The 21,696-nt window shown below is 34.5% G+C and overlaps 3 protein-coding genes across 3 annotated transcripts in view; 1 reads left to right on the top strand and 2 right to left on the bottom strand.

Annotated features, from left to right (window-relative positions):
* Positions 1-21,696, bottom strand: part of LOC134850907 (torsin-like protein) — a 442,884-nt gene that overhangs the window by 385,528 nt on the left and 35,660 nt on the right. The window lies entirely within an intron of this gene.
* On the top strand, positions 4,267-6,255 carry LOC134851234 (apolipoprotein D-like). The gene is made up of 4 exons (XM_063867229.1): positions 4,267-4,467; positions 5,161-5,283; positions 5,528-5,683; positions 5,948-6,255. Exons 1-4 carry the CDS (start codon positions 4,365-4,367, stop codon positions 6,151-6,153), a joined length of 588 nt encoding a protein of 195 aa, XP_063723299.1. The 5' UTR covers positions 4,267-4,364; the 3' UTR covers positions 6,154-6,255.
* On the bottom strand, positions 12,571-21,267 carry LOC134851979 (uncharacterized). Its single transcript, XM_063868255.1, has 2 exons — positions 20,706-21,267; positions 12,571-12,650 (listed from the first exon to the last, which is right to left on the bottom strand). The coding sequence occupies exons 1-2, from the start codon at positions 21,265-21,267 to the stop codon at positions 12,571-12,573; spliced, it is 642 nt and encodes a 213-aa protein (XP_063724325.1).

Raw genomic sequence — 21,696 nt, forward strand, 5'->3', positions numbered from 1 at the left:
TCAAATGTAAAAAAAATTTTACCTGCAAGAAAGTTTTGTAGAAAGTTCTGGGGGTTTAAAAGTTGCCGTTTTGGTCAGGTTCTTGCTTATCTTATGCGGCGCGTACTGAGGATTTTAGCTATGATGCTGGAAATGTTTCTCTATTTATTCATTTGTTTTTATTTAATTATTTCAGAAGTGGTGTTTCCCTAAAAAACTAAAATGATTTCTCAACTGAAGCAAAATATATAAGAACTGAAGTCAAAACTCTTTTCATATTTGGATTCTTATAATTAAAAAAATAATAATTTTTTCTGTTTTTTTTTGAGCAAAATTGTTTCCCTGCTTCAGTAAATTTGGTTTGAAAATGTATATTTATGATAACTAAAACATTTTGACCAGGAAAAGTTATATATATTTTTTTTCAAATCAATTGTTTTGGAATTCTGTTTTTGTTTGTCTCTCGATTACGTATGGGTTTAGTTAGCCAAAAATCAGAGCTTAAAATTATTTTGGGTAATTTGTTGTAGAATCTTAATCACAATCAAAAAGCTGCTTTTATAAAACTGCACTTGGTTCTCTTGAAGCTTTTTAAGGGCGGAAGTTGGGCGGATAATAATACGCTCTAAGCTATCTTCTTTGTAGCCACTTCGTGACCTAACTGAAAAAAAAATTTAAAACTTTCGCTGTAAATCATCAAATAATCATAAAACGTTTCATTTTCATGTCAAAGAAAAGAACAAAACAATTTTTCTACGATTGAGTTCGTGGTATATTTCAAAAAACAATTTAATACTTCCTTTTTTAGGGGAAAATAATTCTTTATAAAAACTTATGCGTTTGTAAAAACTTATGTTGGTTTGGTTAATTTGTATTTTCGTTTTTCGGAATTGATATGTTGCATCACACCAAACGCAACGGGATTTATGGACCTCAAAAATACTTTCTGTTACTTGCTATACTGACGAGAAACCAGATCCCTATCAGTTTCAGCTTTTTTTTTCGTTAGAAAAAAGTGTAAAAACTCAAGTCGAAAACTATAAATAATCACAGAGAAAACGATATCCAAGGATCAGCTCAATTATAATATATTTTTTAGAAATCATAAAACTTCAAAGTATGCGTTTTTTCAGCAATGCATTTGCTAAGTAAGTTAGATTTTGCTTGGAGATAGAAGTGTCGAATTTGTACGTGTCGAAAGTTGATTCTGACTTCTGACAATTTTATTTTTAATAACCTTCGATTCAATATCAGACAGTAGATAGTGTTATTGTTAATACAAAGAAGTATAAAACAACGCCAGAAGTATAAAAGTTAACGGGTTTCAGTAAAAAGGCAATAGTTTATTCGTTAGGGTTTTCAGCTTTTTCTCAATCTGTATTGCACCACTGCTTATGTGGATGAAAGTTTTTCCAGTATGCGTTGATTGGACGCAAGTTTCTATATCTGTTTTTGAAATGTGAAGCTAAATTTCATTATCTTTAAAGGAAGTGACAAAAATTTTGAGTTGAGGGTGTATTTATGTTCTTTAGAAATCATTCGATTTAACAAGACAATTTTAACGGCACTTTTTTCTACAGCCAACGATTTAAATTTAATTTCGCTTGGGATAAATAACGAGCAATTAATTTCATCATTTTCACGCGTTAGCGGTAAATTAACGCAATCCAAACTGAATTTAAGTTATGAACAAGACTGCTCGTATATCTGGGCAAAGCCCTGGATGTTCCGACTGTCCCTTAACTCATATCGAATAATTTTTCTGTATAGAAAACTGAAAACCTATAAATTTTGATCAGTATCAAAGTTTGAAATTTTGAGTCGTACGAAATTAATATGACCGATCAGCTAATCTCAATTCAATTTGGATCAATTTCCTTGTACTCAATTGATTTTTGTTGTGCGGGATAATTCGACATGCATAAATAAATCGCGCAACGCTATCAGCATCATGAGTAAACTCTTCAAAGCGCGCATAGTTTAGTCCAGAACATGGACAATTTGGCAATTTTCAAACCCCGGGCAATTTGGCGAAAATTGACTGAAAAAAAAACATGCAGAGCATAAATATTCCGTTTTCTTAATGGAACACTTTCATTGATTTTTTTTAATGAAAAAAACTTTTCACAGATACTAAGGGCATTCAAAACATACCCCGTTTTCTACTGTTTCGCGCACCATGCTTCTTATTCCCAACTGGAAAGTTCATTGTGCAGATTTTGCAAACGTATCACAACAGTTGAATTTGATTAGGCTGAAAAAAAGTTCAAGTTCAGAGCAGCCGGAGCATTCAGAATCTCGCCCTTACACAGTCTGTTTTTGTTAGAAAAAAGAATGATTGCAGTTCATTGATACTAACATCCAAAAAACAATCATTGGTTCTTCTAGTTGTCCAATTGTAATTTAGATTTTTGAACGGAAGAACTTTTGTAAATATTTTAGCAATTTTTAACAAATCATGCCGCTTTAACAGTCACCAGAAAATCGATATACTTTTTTTAGCCGTTTTTACCATGAATTAATTAATTTCAACAAACTTTGTTTCGAAATTGACTTGAAAAAAAAATAGATGTTTTTGAAAATTGACTTGAAAAAAAAAATAGATGTTTTCAAAACTTATTCAACAAAGTTATAGATTAAAAGCATATCCCGTACAGAAAAAAAATACAGATATGCCGAGGCTGAATCCATTTGTTGTGAGATTGCATATCTGTCCTGAACTGCATCAGACATGTTGAGAAGTGGAAAAAAATTTTGAAATTTTTGAATGGATTTTCAACTTTTGTTAATTGTCTTGTTTTTTTTTTTTCATTGAAAATAGCTATTTGAACAAATAACACTAAAACTTGTTAAAATCCCGTCCTTGTTTTCCGTTTTTGAAAATCACGTATAGAAATAAATTCTACAGACGTACAGCTTTCGATAATGTGATTGTAATAGTTCTGGAACGTAAAGTCAAGTGGCTGAAAATATAAACGTGCGAGGCAAATTACATTTCAATAAGTCTTTTAAACAGCTTGTTTTTTCGCCTTGTTAGCAAAAAAAATTGATTTAAACTGTTTTTTTAGACACTTGAATCGATCTGCTCAGGGGTCTTTTAAAATGGATTTGAGTTTCAGATGAATTTAAGTGCGATTTAGATGGTTTTTACTGAGTGGAAATCTACCAAACATAAACTAGATCTGAGCATGTTAAAATCTTTCCTATTTCAGATCTTGTCCAGACATGGTGCATGTTTCGTTTGGGCATGTTCATGTCTCAATCAAGACTGAAGCAGGTATGGATTTTGTTACAAAGCAGACCTGCTCAAGTCCTGATTCAGACCTGGATCATATATGGGTCAGATCTGCGTAGATCTGAACCAGATCTGAGCAGATCTGAACAAGATATGACGCATGTATCTTCCAGGTCTGAATCAGGCCTTGAGCAGATCTGCATTTGTGGTTGAATCCATACTTGCCTCAGTCCTGCGGGATACCAGTAACCGAACACAGAACAGATCATGCTGAAGCAAAAAGCTAAAACAGACAAAAAATGTCAACTATCAAAAGCTAAAACTACTGTAGGAGATGACCTTGCCATTGAATTCCTCAGTAAAAAGATGTATTTAATACACCTTGATGAATTTTTTTGAGCTGTCCGAATGCTATTAGAAAACTTCATACAAAGATGATATTAATTGTATAACGTTTAACGTTGAATATTTTTGCTTTTTCGTTTATTTTTAAAATGAATCCTGAAACGCATAATTTTCAAGGAATTATCAACAGGATTAACTAGAGCAATCACCGAAAGTAAGGGTATCCTGCGAGTATCCTGAAAATGTCATATTTACTTCTACGTTAAACCTATGATTGCATCTACGCGTGATTGATTGATTGGATGAATAAAAAGATAGCGAAATTGAGCTTCCGGGTAAATCAGAACTTGCTTTACTTGAACAATAGGGAGCCAAAAAAGGTAAATATATTTTTTTCCAGTCAACGCCTGTGTATGCAACTCCTGTCATACAACACCAATATGAGTGTGCAATTATCTGTAAGCTAATTTTTGAAATTGGGTTATTTTTCGGCGAAAATATTTGGACTGCGAGTGATTTAAATGACCGCTTCGCCTACGTATGGGTCAAAGTATTTTCAGGAGCGATGAACTCTCATTGGTATTTGAAGGAAATTGAACTTGTCTAAATGTTTTGCTAAAGAAATTTCAATAACATTACAATCATTGATGTTTGGTCAAAGGTCATGAATAATCTGCCCCCTTTTAAAACCACTTGAATTACCATACACAAAAACAACATTAAGTTCATTTTGAATAAATAAACTACTTATTTTAAAATAAACTAAAACAGTTCTCATTTTGTCAGAATCCTCATCGCAATAAAGATGCTCTTGTTTGCAGTTTTTCTGGTCTCTTCTCTCTTCTCGGCTTCCCTAGCCGAGTTCAGTTTCGGCAAGTCGTGTCCCGATATCTCTGGCAAGATCATCGGTAATATTATTTTTTTCTTTGTTCCGAATGACTATTTAAACAAACCAAACAGGTATAGATGTGTTCCAAATGAATATGTATAGTTGTTCACAAGAGTGGCGTTGTGGCGCATCGGTAGTGATAATGGACAGCAACCATATGATTGCGGGTTCTAATCGCACGTGCGCTGCAACTTACAAGGTGACCTCTTGTAAAATAGCCATAGCCTTAACCTGAAATAATTTAAGTTCGGGTTAAGTATCTGGAACTAAAAAAAAAACAAGCAAAAAAGAAAGATATATTGCCCAGAATCAAATGAAAATCGCTATTTCCTACTTATTATCCACTTCTATTGAAAAGAAAAAAAATTCCAGCCCATTGAATGACTAGAGTATGCAAAAACTGTGAACTTATTATGCGTCCCCACTGCAAATGACTTCTTATAGTGAATGCGATATTGAATGAACACATTGGGGCTTATGCTTTTGCGATGTTCTTCTGAAATATGATTTCGTAAATGTTACGAAGTTTGACGCCTGAAGGTATGGTCCAATGACGCTCTCTCATGCTTGGGACTGGTTTATAAATTGTACAAAAAATTGTTTTTGCTTGTTTGTGAGGCTGAAAATATTTTAGCACTATTACTATTGAACATGCTGTGAAATATCTCTCCTTGTAAACATCTTTATCGTACAAATTCCCTCTGATTTGCAGATGTGCCTGACCTTCACCCTTACATGGGCAGGTGGTATGAGATCAAGAGGTACTCCACCTACTTCGAGAGAGGCATCGACTGCAACTACGCATTCTACACCTTCGAAACATCCCCCAATGACAGTGAGTCACTCGATCCACAGTAAACCCCCTGTCATTCATAGAAATAGTTCAATCAGGCAACAATTCTATTTTGGGTGCCAGGAAAAGTAAATTAATTATTATTATTATTACTGCATAAAAAAAGAAATTTTAACCAGATATGGCCTGGGTTTCTTAAATTAAGTTGTTCTTATGACCTTTCTGATTTAATCACCAACAAAAATTCTCAAAAAAATTAAAATTTGAGTTTCAAGAGATTTTTCAGACGACTACATTCAAGTGAACAACACTGGGTATAAGGACGGAGTGTACACGAGTATAGTGGGTAAAGCGACGCAGCCATACCCTCCCAAGGGGGCCTTCATTGTCTCTTTCCCAGTGAACCCAATAGTGCCCAGCTACCCCAACTACAATATCATGGGTGAGTGGGAAACCTTTTTTTTCTCGTTGATCAAAGTACAAATATGAAGGGCTTCCAGATCCCTCCCCAATTCCCCTCCTCCACCCAGCACTATGCAGTTTCCTAGTTTCATATATAGGTTAAAAAGTCGACGATACGGCTAACCATGTCATAGTGAACAAACAAGCTATTACAAAATTTTTGAATTAATTTAACAATTCGATGAACGAGAGAAATGAAAAGCTAATAGACTTTTTTTTCATGTGAGACAGAACTTGATTTTAGCTCTTAACACCTCCTCTTATGTATTGATCTACAACTGCCGAGACGTCGGAATCGCACCTCTGAACGGAGTGTTCGAGATCTCCTGGATCCTAGCCAGAGAACCTTCTCTATCTGATGACGTCATCCAAATGTTGTATGGAGTGGCGGACAGTCTGGGAATAGATACGAAGTTGTTCCAGTCCACCAACCAGCAAAATTGTCCATAGAAACAGCCAGAATAACGGCTTGAGTTTAATAACTGAATGAGCACAATATATATGAGTATATTTAATAAGTAATAGAGAAGTAATTAAAAATTATAGATTATACTATTTTTCCGCGACGACCAGTGTCGAAAGTGCTATCTCTGACTTTCATGACAGGGAACAGTGACGTATCCAGTTGTGGTGGAGCTCCAGGAACTATATCAGTCTTATAATTCAAAGCGCACGTGCCCAGCAATTCGCAAAGTGCGCGATTTGCAAGATAGGCATAGCTTAACGGCCGCTTGACAAAGCGAGCTCTTGGTTCAACCTTAAATAATTAAATTCCGGGTTATGCCTCAGACTGGTTGACTAAAAAGATAACTGTCGAGCGTTAAAATGAGCACTAGTAAGAAATTACAGTAGACAGATCAGAGACAGAAATAAGTAATGAAAGGTTACCCGGGCAGATGTACGCGACTATTGTCAGGAGAATTGCAAGCCAGGATCGGGCTCTTTTTCGTTTTCCCGGGATAACGGCAGTAAACATTTTTCAGACAAAATGATAAATTTGGTTGGTGTCGCAATATAAACAGTACTTAGTCAGTCAATGTAATTCACTGGTTGTTAATTAAAAAACCGAGTCTGTAGCAATTCTGAATAGCATAACAACCTCTGAACAAAATTTTCATTGACGAAATAGTAAATTTAGAGTGGAGTCGATTGAAGCACTGTTTAACATATTTTTGATTCGGCCGAATCTGTCGAAACCCATTCACATTCGCTTGAAAAAGTTTGCTCAATTCGAGCAGTCGAACTCGTTTCTATTTACTCGAATCAAACAGAGCGAGGCTCTTTTTCCTTTCCCCCCACCTGCAAATTTTTACATGTAAATTTGTTGACCACATTGTCCGATTGTTATGAAAATTTACATACAGACCAATAAGGCCACGACAAACATATTTGGTCTTCATACTCAACCTCGTAAAACCACTCGTTACAATAATAAGTTAAAACTGGCGTAAGGTGGGGAGGGGGGGGGAAGGAAAAAGAGCCCAGAGCGACTTTGGATTGAGTCGGTTGAAGCATCCCGAGTCGAGATTTTTCAATTAATTTGAAGCAAAAGTTGAGCGGTTTGAGCGGTTTTTTTTAGACAATTGCTCTCAAAATGTTGCTTCAAAATGAGCGGTTTGAGAGGTTTTTGAACGGTTTATCTAAAAAAAAACGCTCACAAACCGCGCAATATTTGAACGGTTTTTGAGCGGTTTATCTAAAAGAACCGCTTAAATATTGCGCGGCTTCTGAGCGGTTTTTTTTAGATAAACCGTTCAAATCTTGCGCGGTTTTTGAGCGTTTTTTTTAGATAAACCGTTCAAAAACCGCTCAAACCGCTCATTTTGAAGAAAGATTTTGAGCGCAATCGTCTGAAAAAAAACGCTCAAATCTTGTTTCAAATTAGGTGAAAAATCTCGACTCAGGCCCCCCACCTCACACGAGCTTCAATATATATGTGTAACGAGTGGTTTTACGAGGTTGAGTATGAAGACCAAATATGTTTGTCATGGCTTTATTAGTCCGTATGTGAATTTTCATTACAATCGGACAATGTGGTCAACAAAGTTACATGTAAAAATATGCAGGGGGGAAAGGAAAAAGAGCCCAGGGTGGGATATCACAATCGGCGCAGCTCAAGTAAGTGTTCCAAGATCATTGCAACACAAAAAAGATATGTCGTAATCGAAAATGTCGAAAATTTCAAAATTTTATCAACCTTTTGTTTATAGTCGACCAAATTAATTTTTTGACTTCTCACCAAGCACCGTAAAGACCCTTTTTTACCAATATGTCTGCGCCGCAGGCAAAATTTTGAAAAACGGCCCAAAAAGTGTGTTTTGGGCGCTTTTTGGAAAATTTCGACCAAAAAATCAAGTTGTTTTGGCGGGCGCTTACCAATTTTAGGATTTAGAAAAACATTCGGTCCCTCAAACATGGAGATATTAAAATAGTACAAAGGAGGACCCTTTGGGTCAGCAGGGGGTCGATTCTCTGAGGGGGGGCGTCCAACACCCGCTCCCACTTAGTCCGCTCTGGTTTTAACATCCATGGTTATCGATTATACTCCTTTTTTCCTCCACATAATCGAATATTATAAAATAAAATCCTCGCCAATACTAGTTTTTTCAATATAATCAAGTTGTTTCTTAAAATTTATAATCAATTATAATCATTTTGTTGACCGTGAAAAAAACATGCTAATCCCTTTTTTCTAGTTTCTATTGAACTGTTTACTGCCGTTTCAGAATCAACTATTTTAGTTTTCTTACTGCCATTGAACTTTTCCAAACTGTAATGCTTACTCTCGCTCTAATTTCTATCAACTTTTAATTTAAAGTTAAGTTCGAAGAAGCTCAAAAAGCAGTAACTGAGGAAAAATTGATTATAAAACGGCCGTAAGCATTAAATTAATAAGTTACGCTCCCGCTCCAGAAAAGCGATTATTTTTATTTTCTTAAACTCAAGTTTCGGCCATAGACTATTATGATCACTTTTTCGGTCCGTTGGTTAGAAGTACAGTGTACCTGGTTAGCGAGCCATTAACTCAAAAAATTATCATGAGTAACTTTTGGGCTTTTCTGACAATTTTTTTTCTTATTATTTCAGAAGACTGTTTCCGAAAAATGTATTCGTGAAAAATGAAGGAAGGTCAGCAACATAGTATGAAACGATAAAATCAACTTCAACTTAAAAAAATCATGAAAAACAAAGATGTGGAAAGATAAAGGATTACAATCGATTTAGAATAGATTATTCAGACAAAAACTATGATACATTAAATTAATCAATTGCACTCGATTAAAAATGGATCGTATTGCTTAACAAAATGTAAGAATATAGTCAATTTTCTATCGATGATAATACTTTCTTAGTTTTGCAGGGGCAGAATATAAAAATCTAATTTAATCGGTTATTATCAATGAAACTCCAGTGCGGGAAAGCATCTAGCAAAAAATTAATTTTGAAATAAAATTATCCAGGCTAGTGTGGATTTTATTTATAAACAAACGAAGCGTGTTAGAATTTAAAAAAAATTCATAATTATAGAAAAAATACAATGAATCAGTCAACAGGAACCATTTTCAGCCAAAATGCACAGCTTAAATTTTTTTTTTCAAAACGTCTGATTGTATTGAACAAAATATTCGGCAGCCAGCTTTAACACTGACGAGAAGGGCCTATGAACCCAGGGGCGGATCTAAAATTTTCTCGAGGGGGGGGGGGTGAGGATTTTCAAAAAAAATCGAAAGTTTTGCCGACATTTTCTTCTTAGTTCGACCAAAATGACAATATGAGCTCTCCCCTCTCCCAAAGCATTACAAAGACCCTGCTTTGGCCTAATTTTTTGCGACGCAGGTAAACTTTTGAAAAAAGAGGCCAAAACAAGGCGTTTTTAGGCACTTTTTGTAAAAAAAAAATTGAACAAAAAAATCGCGTTTTTTCGGCAAGCCGCCATCTGAGATGTGTTTCCAGAAGCAACATTTTTTCGGCCAATAAAAAAGCTGTCGATAACGCCAGGTAAGTTTTCTATATGCTTTGCTTAATCGGCGAGTACGATCGTGTTTTCCTTCGCGACTAACCAGGCCCATAATTACTACCTTCACACCAAGGTCTACCCGGGTTGACCTCCATACACCCAAAACGCTTATCATACAATTCCATACATCAAGTGCGTGGAAAAATGCTTGTCACACAATTTTCATACAATTTCTAAAAATGGTTGAAAACTGGTATAAACTTATTTCTGTGGCTGTTTGATTCTAATAAAACAGTCTGGTGATAAAAAACTGAAGTTTTCGTTTTTTGAAAAAAAAATGCTTATCATACAATTCCCATATATGGAAATTGTATGACTGGCATTTTTTTGATGGCGACACAAAAAATTTTTCAAGTTATTTTGAAAATTTGGCCCAAATTTTTTTTCAACCGCAAATCGAATTTCGTACGCAAACAAACATTTTTCGAAAAATTTTTTTTGCATGCAAAATTTAATATTTTGTGTGCATAACGTAGTCCTGGATACGATAAAATTGGCTTTTATTTTCGTTTCACTTAAGTTTTTTTTTCAAAAACGCTGAAAATTCCCATTTCTTTTGTATGGGGTGTTAATGTATGTCTTGATCAATGTCTGATAATTTGAAAATTCAAAAATTTAAAATAATCAACATTAAAAAATTTTGCCAAAAAATAAAAGTTTTTTACTTTTGTTATATCAATTGTGAAAGACAGCTTAATTCAGGTCGTTTTCTATGCATTGAAAAAACAAGACCGTCCAACCTTTGGTATTTTGAGTAACCAATGTCTTTCCCACATTTGTTCGGTTGCAAACACAACCGAAAATTTTTCAGAAACTAAATTTAGAAGGAAAAAATCAAAATTTTTGGTATATGGAAAAATACCTATCATACAATTCCCATATATGGAAATTGTATGACTGGCATTTTTTTGATGGCGACACAAAAAATTTTTCAAGTTATTTTGAAAATTTGGCCCAAATTTTTTTCAACCGCAAATCGAATTTCGTACGCAAACAAACATTTTTCGAAAAATTTTTTTTGCATGCAAAATTTAATATTTTGTGTGCATAACGTAGTCCTGGATACGATAAAATTGGCTTTTATTTTCTTTTCATTTAAGTTTTTTTTTCAAAAACGCTGAAAATTCCTATTTCTTTTGTATGGGTTGTTAATGTATGTCTTGATCAATGTCTGATAATTTGAAAATTCAAAAATTTAAAATAATCAACATTAAAAAATTTTACCAGAAAATAAAAGTTTTTTCTACTTTTGTTATATCAATTGTGAAAGACAGCCTAATTCAGGTCGTTTTCTATGCATTGAAAAAGCAAGACCGTCCAACCTTTGGTATTTTGAGTAACCAATGTCTTTCCCACATTTGTATTTGTTCGGTTGCAAACACAACCGAAAATTTTTCAGAAACTAAATTTAGAAGGAAAAAATCAAAATTTTTGGTATGTGGAAAAATACCTATCATACAATTCTAATATATGGAAAATGCTTATCATAGAGTTTTCATACAATTTTCTGTACGTATGGAATTGTATGAAAAGAAGTTTCTCATATATGGAAAATTGTATGATAAGAAGTTTTGGTCAACCCGGGTAGATAAGGAACTCCATTACCTCGACCATTTCCATAAAAATTCGTTGTTGGTTTTCGAACTTGTTGTCCAATATAGTCGGTCTCTTTACACCAAGCCTCTTTATTTCATTGATTAATGGATCCGAGCAGAGAGTTGAATTCTGGACACCTGGATTTGAAACTGTATTGATATGTTTTTCAACAAGACGCCAACGTCCAGCGAGGAGGCTAATTTGTAATCTCGCCGTGACCTGGTGGTTTTCCATCTTTAGTGAACAAGCGGCGTTTTGGTCGTTCTTTTGTAACACTTTTCACATATTTTTTGTCGAAGGTTCTCAAAGATTCTCTCTATACATTACTTGCGCATAATAACACATGTGGAAATCAGGCGAGCTGTGAGATAACTGGACAAATTCAAAAACAACAAGACTGCTCGTATCAGGGCGAAGCCCTGAATGTTCCGACTGCCCTTTAAGGTTTATGGAGCAGTAATAACATTAAAAAATTCAATGAAAGAAAACAAAATGAAAATTTTTTTTTCTAAAATTTAAAATTTTTTATGAAAATCATCCCCCCACACGCTATATAAAGTACGAAAGATAGATTTCGCTCCTTGTAACAAACCAATTACGGCAAACAAGCTTCTTTTAACAAATTTGGAACGATTTCTAAGACGGATTAACTCTCCGCTTACGCGTTAATAGCGCGAAATATATCGCGCGTTAATTGTCCCAAATTGACCAAAATGGCAATCTTTAAACCCCCGTAACCTTACGAAAAATAATCACAGGTAAAATATCTTTTCAAATTTGAGCTCAGGACAACAGTACCTTTCGAAGGATATAAAAAAATTTTGTCAAAAATGGCTAGTTAAAAAGTCGAAATTTGTCTGAAGAAAAAAAAACCCACCCCGAGCACAAATATTCCGTTACTTTTGTATCGAAAGTCGGAATAAAAACTAGCTGTAGAATTAACGCTTAACTAAATGAGACTTTAAAACGCGTCTGAATTGCTGTAAGTTTGAAACCGATTTAGGATCAAGTGAGAGACCCTTTCATCTTTTTTCTCCAAAGCAAGCAAAACTTTGCAAGCCATCGCTAGATTTAGCTGATGGGACGCGAAACAATTTGTTACGGTTTAAACCAGAGGTGAGCTCGAAAGTCTCTAAAAGGTAGGTTGGCGATCTTTTGGGCCAACAGACTACATGTGCACAAGTTTCAGAATCTTGAAATCAATTTGCTCTTTATTCACAAGCCAATGGAATTAACGTAGATAACTAGTGATGCTATTCCATGTTTTCGTTGAACAGATACGAAACGACAGTCAGCATGCTGGACTCGCGCTTTAGTTTCTGCAGCAGATAATCTGGTAGGCAACCACATAGACTGTTGCGATAATCTAGTCACGTAAGAATCAATTTCCTGGCTAGCATTTGACCGTTCTTAAAACTAAGATAATTGCTAACACTATGAAGCTTACGCTTACTTGAAAATAACAAGAGCTGCACACAAAGTTAACTGTCTGGACCATCGTCAGATTAGCGTCCATTAGAAGTTTAAGAGTACGGAAAGAACTAGAAAGCTCAACAACTTGTTCATCCAGTGTAAATGATTCTAAGTTAGTGGAGGGATTTAGAAGACGTTTCCAAAGTAAAACCTCGGTTTTTCCTGCATTTAAGGACAAACCTGCAGATCGAAACCAACCGCAGATGAAAAACAAGGGTAAGACTAAAGGATAAGATCAACTTTAAAAAAAACATGAAAAACAGAGTTCTGGAATGATAAAGGATTACAATCGGTTTAGAATAGATTATTCAGACAAAAAATATGATACATCATAATAAACAATTACACTCGATTAAAATTGGATACTTTCGCTTAGCAAATTTAACAATATAATCAATTTCTATCGATGATCATCAGATTTTATTTTTACATAGGTAGACAATAAAAGTTCATTAAAATCGGTTTTTATTGATGAAACTCCAGTGCGGGAAAGCATCTAGGAATAAATTAATTTTAAAACAGGACTATCCAGGCTAGTGTGGATTTTATTATTGAGCAAACGATGCCTGTTAGAATTTAAATTGAATTTTATTATAATAGAAAAGTTACGAGGAATCAGTCAGCAGTAACCAGAGATAATGAATCCCCAAATGAGATCCATTTTGATGGCGACAAATTTTTTTTCAACCGCAAATCGAATTTCGTACGCAAACAAACATTTTTCGAAAAAATTTTTTTGCATGCAAAATTTAATATTTTGTGTGCATAACGTAGTCCTGGATACGATAAAATTGGCTTTTATTTTCTTTTCACTTAAGTTTTTTTTTCAAAAACGCTGAAAATTCCTATTTCTTTTGTATGGGGTGTTAATGTATGTCTTGATCAATGTCTGATAATTTGAAAATTCAAAAATTTAAAATAATCAACATTAAAAAATTTTGCCAGAAAATAAAAGTTTTTTACTTTTGTTATATCAATTGTGAAAGACAGCCTAGTTCAGGTCGTTTTCTATGCATTGAAAAAGCAAGACCGTCCAACCTTTGGTATTTTGAGTAACCAATGTCTTTCCCACATTTGTTCGGTTGCAAACACAACCGAAAATTTTTCAGAAACTAAATTTAGAAGGAAAAAATCAAAATTTTTGGTATGTGGAAAAATACCTATCATACAATTCTCATATATGGAAAATGCTTATCATAGAGTTTTCATACAATTTTCTGTACGTATGGAATTGTATGAAAAGAAGTTTCTCATATATGGAAAATTGTATGATAAGAAGTTTTGGTCAACCCGGGTAGATAAGGAACTCCATTACCTCGACCGTTTCCATAAAAATTCGTTGTTGGTTTTCGAACTTGTCCAATATAATCGGTCTCTTTACACCAAGCCTCTTTATTTCATTGATTAATGGATCCGAGCAGAGAGTTGAATTCTGGACACCTGGATTTGAAACTGTATTGATATGTTTTTCAAGAAGACGCCAACGTCCAGCGAGGAGGCTAATTTGTAATCTCGCCGTGACCTGGTGGTTTTCCATCTTTAGTGAACAAGCGGCGTTTTGGTCGTTCCTTTGTTACACTTTTCACATATTTTTTGTCGAAGGTTCTCAAAGATTCTCTCTATACATTACTTGCGCATAATAACACATGTGGAAATCAGGCGAGCTGTGAGATAACTGGACAAATTCAAAAACAACAAGACTGCTCGTATCAGGGCGAAGCCCTGAATGTTCCGACTGCCCTTTAAGGTTTATGGAGCAGTAATAACATTAAAAAATTCAATGAAAGAAAACAAAATGAAAATTTTTTTTTCTAAAATTTAAAATTTTTTATGAAAATCATCCCCCCACACGCTATATAAAGTACGAAAGATAGATTTCGCTCCTTGTAACAAACCAATTACGGCAAACAAGCTTCTTTTAACCAATTTGGAACGATTTCTAAGACGGATTAACTCTCCGCTTACGCGTTAATAGCGCGAAATATATCGCGCGTTAATTGTCCCAAATTGACCAAAATGGCAATCTTTAAACCCCCGTAACCTTACGAAAAATAATCACAGGTAAAATATCTTTTCAAATTTGAGCTCAGGACAACAGTACCTTTCGAAGGATATAAAAAAATTTTGTCAAAAATGGCTAGTTAAAAAGTCGAAATTTGTCTGAAGAAAAAAAAACCCACCCCGAGCACAAATATTCCGTTACTTTTGTATCGAAAGTCGGAACAAAAACTAGCTGTAGAATTAACGCTTAACTAAATGAGACTTTAAAACGCGTCTGAATTGCTGTAAGTTTGAAACCGATTTATGATCAAGTGAGAGACCGTTTCATCTTTTTTCTCCAAAGCAAGCAAAACTTTGCAAGCCATCGCTAGATTTAGCTGATGGGACGCGAAACAATTTGTTACGGTTTAAACCAGAGGTGAGCTCGAAAGTCTCTAAAAGGTAGGTTGGCGATCTTTTGGGCCAACAGACTACATGTGCACAAGTTTCAGAATCTTGAAATCAATTTGCTCTTTATTCACAAGCCAATGGAGGTAACGTAGATAACTATAGTGATGCTATTCCATGTTTTTGTTGAACAGATACGAAACGACAGTCAGCATGCTGGACTCGCGCTTTAGTTTCTGCAGCAGATAATCTGGTAGGCAACCACATAGACTGTTGCGATAATCTAGTCACGTAAGAATCAATTTCCTGGCTAGCATGTGACCGTTCTTAAAACTAAGATAATTGCTAACACTATGAAGCTTACGCTTACTTGAAAATAACAAGAGCTGCACACAAAGTTAACTGTCTGGACCATCGTCAGATTAGCGTCCATTAGAAGTTTAAGAGTACGGAAAGAACTAGAAAGCTCAACAACTTGTTCATCCAGTGTAAATGATTCTAAGTTAGTGGAGGGATTTAGAAGACGTTTCCAAAGTAAAACCTCGGTTTTTCCTGCATTTAAGGACAAACCTGCAGATCGAAACCAACCGCAGATGAAAAACAAGGGTAAGACTAAAGGATAAGATCAACTTTAAAAAAAAACATGAAAAACAGAGTTCTGGAATGATAAAGGATTACAATCGGTTTAGAATAGATTACCCGGGTTGACCTCCATACACCGAAAATGGTTATCATACAATTCCATACATCAAGTGTATGGAAAAAACGCTTGTCATACAATTTTCATACAATTTCTAAAAATGGTTGAAAACTGGTATAAACTAATTTCTGCGGCTGTTTGATTCTAATAAAACAGTCGGGTGATGAAAAAATTGAGGTTTTTGTTTTTTGAAAAAAACCTTTATCATACAATTCCCATATATGGAAATTGTATGACAAGCATTTTTTTCATTATTGATAAAGTTTTCAGAAATCTTTTGAAAAGGTTTTTTAAGAAGCTGTATAAAATAGAAAAGCGGCTTTGGCTCAAGGTAGGTTGTTTTTTCTGCGAAAACAGCATTTCAGTTTGGAATGAAAAAAATGCTTATCATACAATTCCCATATATGGAAATTGTATGATAAGCACTTTTTTTCATCATTGATAAAGTTTTCAGAAATCTTTTTAAAAGGTTTGTTGAGTAGCTATATATGTGTCAAAAGCGTTTTTGGCTCAATGTAAGTTTTTTTTCAGCGAAAACAGCATTTCAGTTTGGAATGAAAAAAACGCTTATCATACAATTCCCATATATGAAAATTGTATGATAAGCAATTTTTTCATCATTGATAAAGTTTACAGAAATCTTTTGAAAAGGTTTGTTAAGAAGCTGTATATGTGTCAAAAGCGTTTTTTGCTCAATGTAAGTTTTTTTTTCATCGAAAACAGCAATTCAATTTGGAATGAAAAAAATACTTATCATGCAATATGGAAATTGTAAAATTGAATGTTAACAAATTTTCTATTAGAAAAAAATTCGGAAATGCTCTGAAAACAATGTTCAAATGAAATAATAGCGTTCATTGTTCAATAGAAGTGCTTTGGACGTCAAAAATCAGATGCCATTTTGGAATGAAAAAAATGCTCATAATACAATTCTCATATATGAAATTTGTATGATAATCATTTTTTCCATAAGAGCAAAGTTTTTTTTAAAGCTTCCTAAAAAAATTTATGAAACAACTGCATCTTTAGGCTGGACGTAAGGCAGTTGTCTTTAATAATTTTGGTCAGCGGTCGATTCCCGGCCTGTCCTTTCTTTTTTTTTGGTGTCTGACATTGAAATTTTTTTCGGGGGAAAAATTGGTTAGTCGGCTTTTAGTTTGACGGCCTATGTTTTGTCGACTTAACTGGCACCCGAAATTGTTTTGCGGCGTATCCAGTTTTCAACGTATTCTCAGGCGTCGCTGATTAATTCCTGTAGTTTTTTAAATTACCAAACTGACTTGTATACTTTCCGTTCTTTTTTTCGCTTTTTTTTATTCGGCCTAAATGATTCGGGCTCTTACTTTGTCTGCTCACCAAAATTATTCTGCTTTAGCATAAGGATACAATTTATTTTAATTAAATAAGGTCGGCTAGTAGTATAAAAGTTAAAAGTTCAAATTTTTTAACCGCTCAAAACTTTTATGCCACAATTTCAGATTTTGATCATATTAATTTAAATCTAACCATGTGATGTCGTTTTGGTGAATGCTTTAAAATGCTAAAAGCGTGTTTTTAGTAGTGATTTTATTTCTCGTTTGTTTTCAAAATTGAAATTTTGGCATTTAAAGGAAAAATCTGATTTTTTTTGACAACCAATTTTTTTGGCACTTTTGTTTTCGGATCAATTGACGTCAACTTTTGTTTTCGGATCAACCATAATTTTTGGCTTAATGGACCTCAACACAGATGCACTTTCCATCCATAGGTGAAAAAAAACATATGATGCCTCTAACGCAATAGATTATTGGCCGAAAATCTATTCAGTCGAAAAAAAAACAAGACAAAAGAAAAAGCCGAAATAAAAACAAAAAGAAACTAAGACAACTAAAAAAAATATTAAATCCGTCTCACGCATAAATTACACACAAATAGAAAAATTCGGTTTCATAAACGGAGCAAAATCAATTTCTTATACCGATGAAATTCAGACCGAAACCAATAATACTAAACAAAAATTAAATTAAAAAAGCCAAAAAAAGATACAAAAAATCAAGACTATTAAAAAGTTGTCAAGTCCCCCTCCGACGTAAACGTGATTAACAACAAGATTTTTTTGTTACCCTTGCGGTAAGCTAGTGTATTGTAATCGGAAACTAGGGCTTTTCCAGTCAAAAAAATTTAGGCACAGGACACTTTATTTCATCTCGTCTCATTCCCGGCAAGGCTCTGTTAGCAAGAGAATTACCACTTATTTTTTCTTCATCTTAGCTCATTATGCGATTTTTTTTGTTGGTTGTAATTTTACCAACTTGATTTGGTAATATAAGTAATCCTTGAAGTAAAAAACTCAAAAAATGACTTCATTAAAAAGAGTAAAAACAACATTAAGCATAACACTTGGTTTGAATAACTGAAATAGAAAAATAATTATAAAATTTCTTTTAATATAAAGAGTGAATTAGGATCGGCAGATAGAACACTCACAATTTGCAAAAAAAGTGCATGAGTTTATAAAGTAAAAAATTGAGTTTTTTCAAAAAACTCCAATGAATATAAAGATAAGGAAAGAGGGCGTTCAAAGCTGATCACAATAAGAGATAACAAAATAGTTGGTTAGTCTTGGTGCGCGAACAAAAAAATTAATGTCTGACTTGAATTTGTGAAAATTTTGCTTGTCGAAAAAATTGTTTCCACTTGATCGTGTTGTAAGAGACCAGGATTTGGGTTGAGAATTTTTGCATGTTTCTCTTTTCTTATTTACAATTTTCCATAGGAAATCGAGATCTGCTCGAGTAACTTGAAAACAAATTGGTAGCAAAATAGTATATGTAAAGTGGTGTTGTAATCATCACAATGGTAAATCCAACGGACTACTTCATCTGAAAACTTTCCATTTTGCGTAAACTAGAAATAAGAGGCAACTAAACATGGGAACAGTAAAGTAAAACAGACAAAATCAATGATTGTCGAAGTTTTTTGCGACTAACAGAATGTTGGTACAGTTCTGCGAATGAAATTGAACAATTATGAACATTTCGCAACTTGTTCTATCAATGTGATTTGACCAGTTCAAGTTAATGGATATTAACTTACCAAGATCTTTGATATCATTAATTTGCTCAAGAAATGATTCAATCAAATGAAATGATGTATCTTGAATTGATTCAAACATAGCATCTTCGACTATGAAGGGTGAAATTTAAGACCAATTAATTGTGTAACAGTTAAAAGACTATCAATGTCGTTCTGGATTAAAATGGAATTTGTAGTTTTTGGTAAAAATTTTCTTTCGTCGCTGTATGCAAAAATTATACCGTTAATCACAAAGTCGGGAAAATCATTTATAAATAATATGAAAAAAGAGGCCCCAAAACACTTCCTTCAGGAACACCTGAATTTACCTTGATAGTGCTCGAAAAATCATAGTTCGTTCTAACAAATTGATAATGGTATGAGAGATAATAAAGGTATTAATCGGATATTAACTAATTAATTTGAGAATGAGTTAAAATTGTAAATTCAAACAAACGTTTTCCTACAATTTGTGCATCTTCAGGTTTTAAAAATTCTAAACTATCTGTACAAAATGATCAAAGATCATAAAAAGTGTCACACACATCATTATTTCAAAATTGTAAAAATTCAACCAATCAAAACTTCACAAATATCACTGAAATTATGTAACAACTATTATGTAACATTTTAAAACATTTTGTCACAAATTTCTGAGAGTTTTCTTCATTTTTATTTTCACATTTTCGTTTTGTGGCTAATTTTAATGCTAACATGTAAGTTGTTTCAAAATTTTGTTGTTTTAGCCAGTATTTTTTGATTCTGGAACTATAGCCTTAGTGTCAGCTCCCTACTTCTAAACTCGTCGCGCGTGTTAATTGCCGGTCTCTTTTTCCTAATGTGCAGCGCCTCTAATGTAAGTAACTTGATGCTGCTGGACGCCCGGTCGAATATTTTCCAATTAAACTCAGACTTACCACTCTCACTACCACACTGCCTTATATGCTGTCCAACTGGGGTATCCTCTTTTCGGTGTTCCTCAATCCTTGTGGTGAGATGTCGGACCGTCTGGCCAACCTAGATGGATTTGCACCCACAACATTCAAGTCTGTACACCACTTTTGATTTCAGTTCACTGGAACAGGAGGATTTTAGAGACCATCAAGATGGGTTGTGAATCACTGCTATAATCACAGGGCTTCTTTTTCTCAGCCATGTTCTTTTTGTTTTTGCCCTCGCTGATGATTTTTTCAAGGACATGGGATGCCACCCGCGACGACCAACTTTCTGGATATTGGTTATCCAACTACTGCTCACGGTTGATTTTCATGGCTTTATCATATTCTTCCCATGTTGAGTCACTGCGGAAAACCCAAAAACCCGGTGAACAGTTCCTTCAGTCACACTTCTCTTGTACTGAAGGGGGCGCAGCTTCTAAAAACACGGTGAACAGTTCCTTCAGTCACACTTCTCTTGCACTGAAGGGGGGCGCAGGTTTTTGATACCACCCACAGCTAATTTTCCTGCTTTTGTGAATTCTAATTTGTAAATCCAAAAATGCCAAAACTCCGTTTGTGTTTGGTGTCCCTATTGTGAACTGTAAATTTGGATGTAGTAAGTTTGCAGCCCGTAGCATTTTTTCGGGATCACCCTTCACTGTTCTCACTATATCATCAACATAACGGAGAAATAACTTAGCTAGTTGCCCTGACTTGTTTTTCTCTCTTATTGCGATGCATTTTCTGCAGTACCAGACGGTTTCACTTATATTTCGATACTCATCATCTGATATATCACAGCATTTTACGTGATACCAGTTCAAACAGCATTCACATTCTACACCTTTTGACCTGTACGTGACTTTCTTATTGCACTCGGGACAAATTCCGTGAAGATCTTTCTCGGGCAAAAACATTTCGGGAATATCCCTCGATAGTGCAGTTTCGTACAGCTTCAGCCAAAGATTTGCTAAAATAACGGCAAGAGATGCCTCCATTGCCAAACCATCTTTCTTAACGTACCATGTTTCATTGCACTTGAAATGGACTTGACTAACTGCCATGTTCAACACTCTCTTCATGGTTTTCCTAGCAATTGATGGTGGTTCATCTTGCTCGTACAGTTTTCTCAGAGCTATGTCTATCGTTTTTTTCAGTTGAACATTTGTGTACAGACTCTTCACATCTAGAGATATCAAGTTTTCATTGGGCTCAAAATTAGTGCTCTCTAAGATTTCTCTCGCATCTAGTGAGTTGGTCTCGACGTTTGCGCCCTCAATTTTCTCCAAAAATTTTGCAAGAACCTTGTTCAAGTTATAATAAGAGCTACCAGGCAAGGAGAGGACCGGTCTTAATGGGGTATTCACATTATGCACTTTCGCCAACCCATAAAGCATGGCGGGCTGCCCCCAGTAGACCTCATCCTTGTGTAGAGACTCTCACTTATTTCATCTTTTTTTCCTCATAGCCAACAACTCCTTTTTGATGTCTCTTTCTATCTTCAAAACAATCGCATCACTTGTTCCTTTACTTTTGCTGAATTGATGTGAATCTACTGAATCCGACATGTAAATTAATTTGGTATCAAAATTGAGTAGACGGTAAAAAATTGGTAAGGAACGGAAATACATAGCAGGGAACATAATCGAATATCTTTTGAATATCAAAAAAAAACAGATAAATAGGGAATGTTTTCATCTCTACAGTTGTATATTGCATCTAAATAAGCCAGTAATTGAGTAGTCGTGCTTCTGATTTTCACGAAGCCCTGTTATTCTTCCTTCATCAATAAAATAATTTTATGCTATATGAAATCAAATAAAACA

This window comes from Symsagittifera roscoffensis, chromosome 7 (genome assembly GCF_963678635.1).
Source record: "Symsagittifera roscoffensis chromosome 7, txSymRosc1.1, whole genome shotgun sequence".
In the NCBI taxonomy this organism is placed as follows: domain Eukaryota; kingdom Metazoa; phylum Xenacoelomorpha; order Acoela; family Convolutidae; genus Symsagittifera; species Symsagittifera roscoffensis.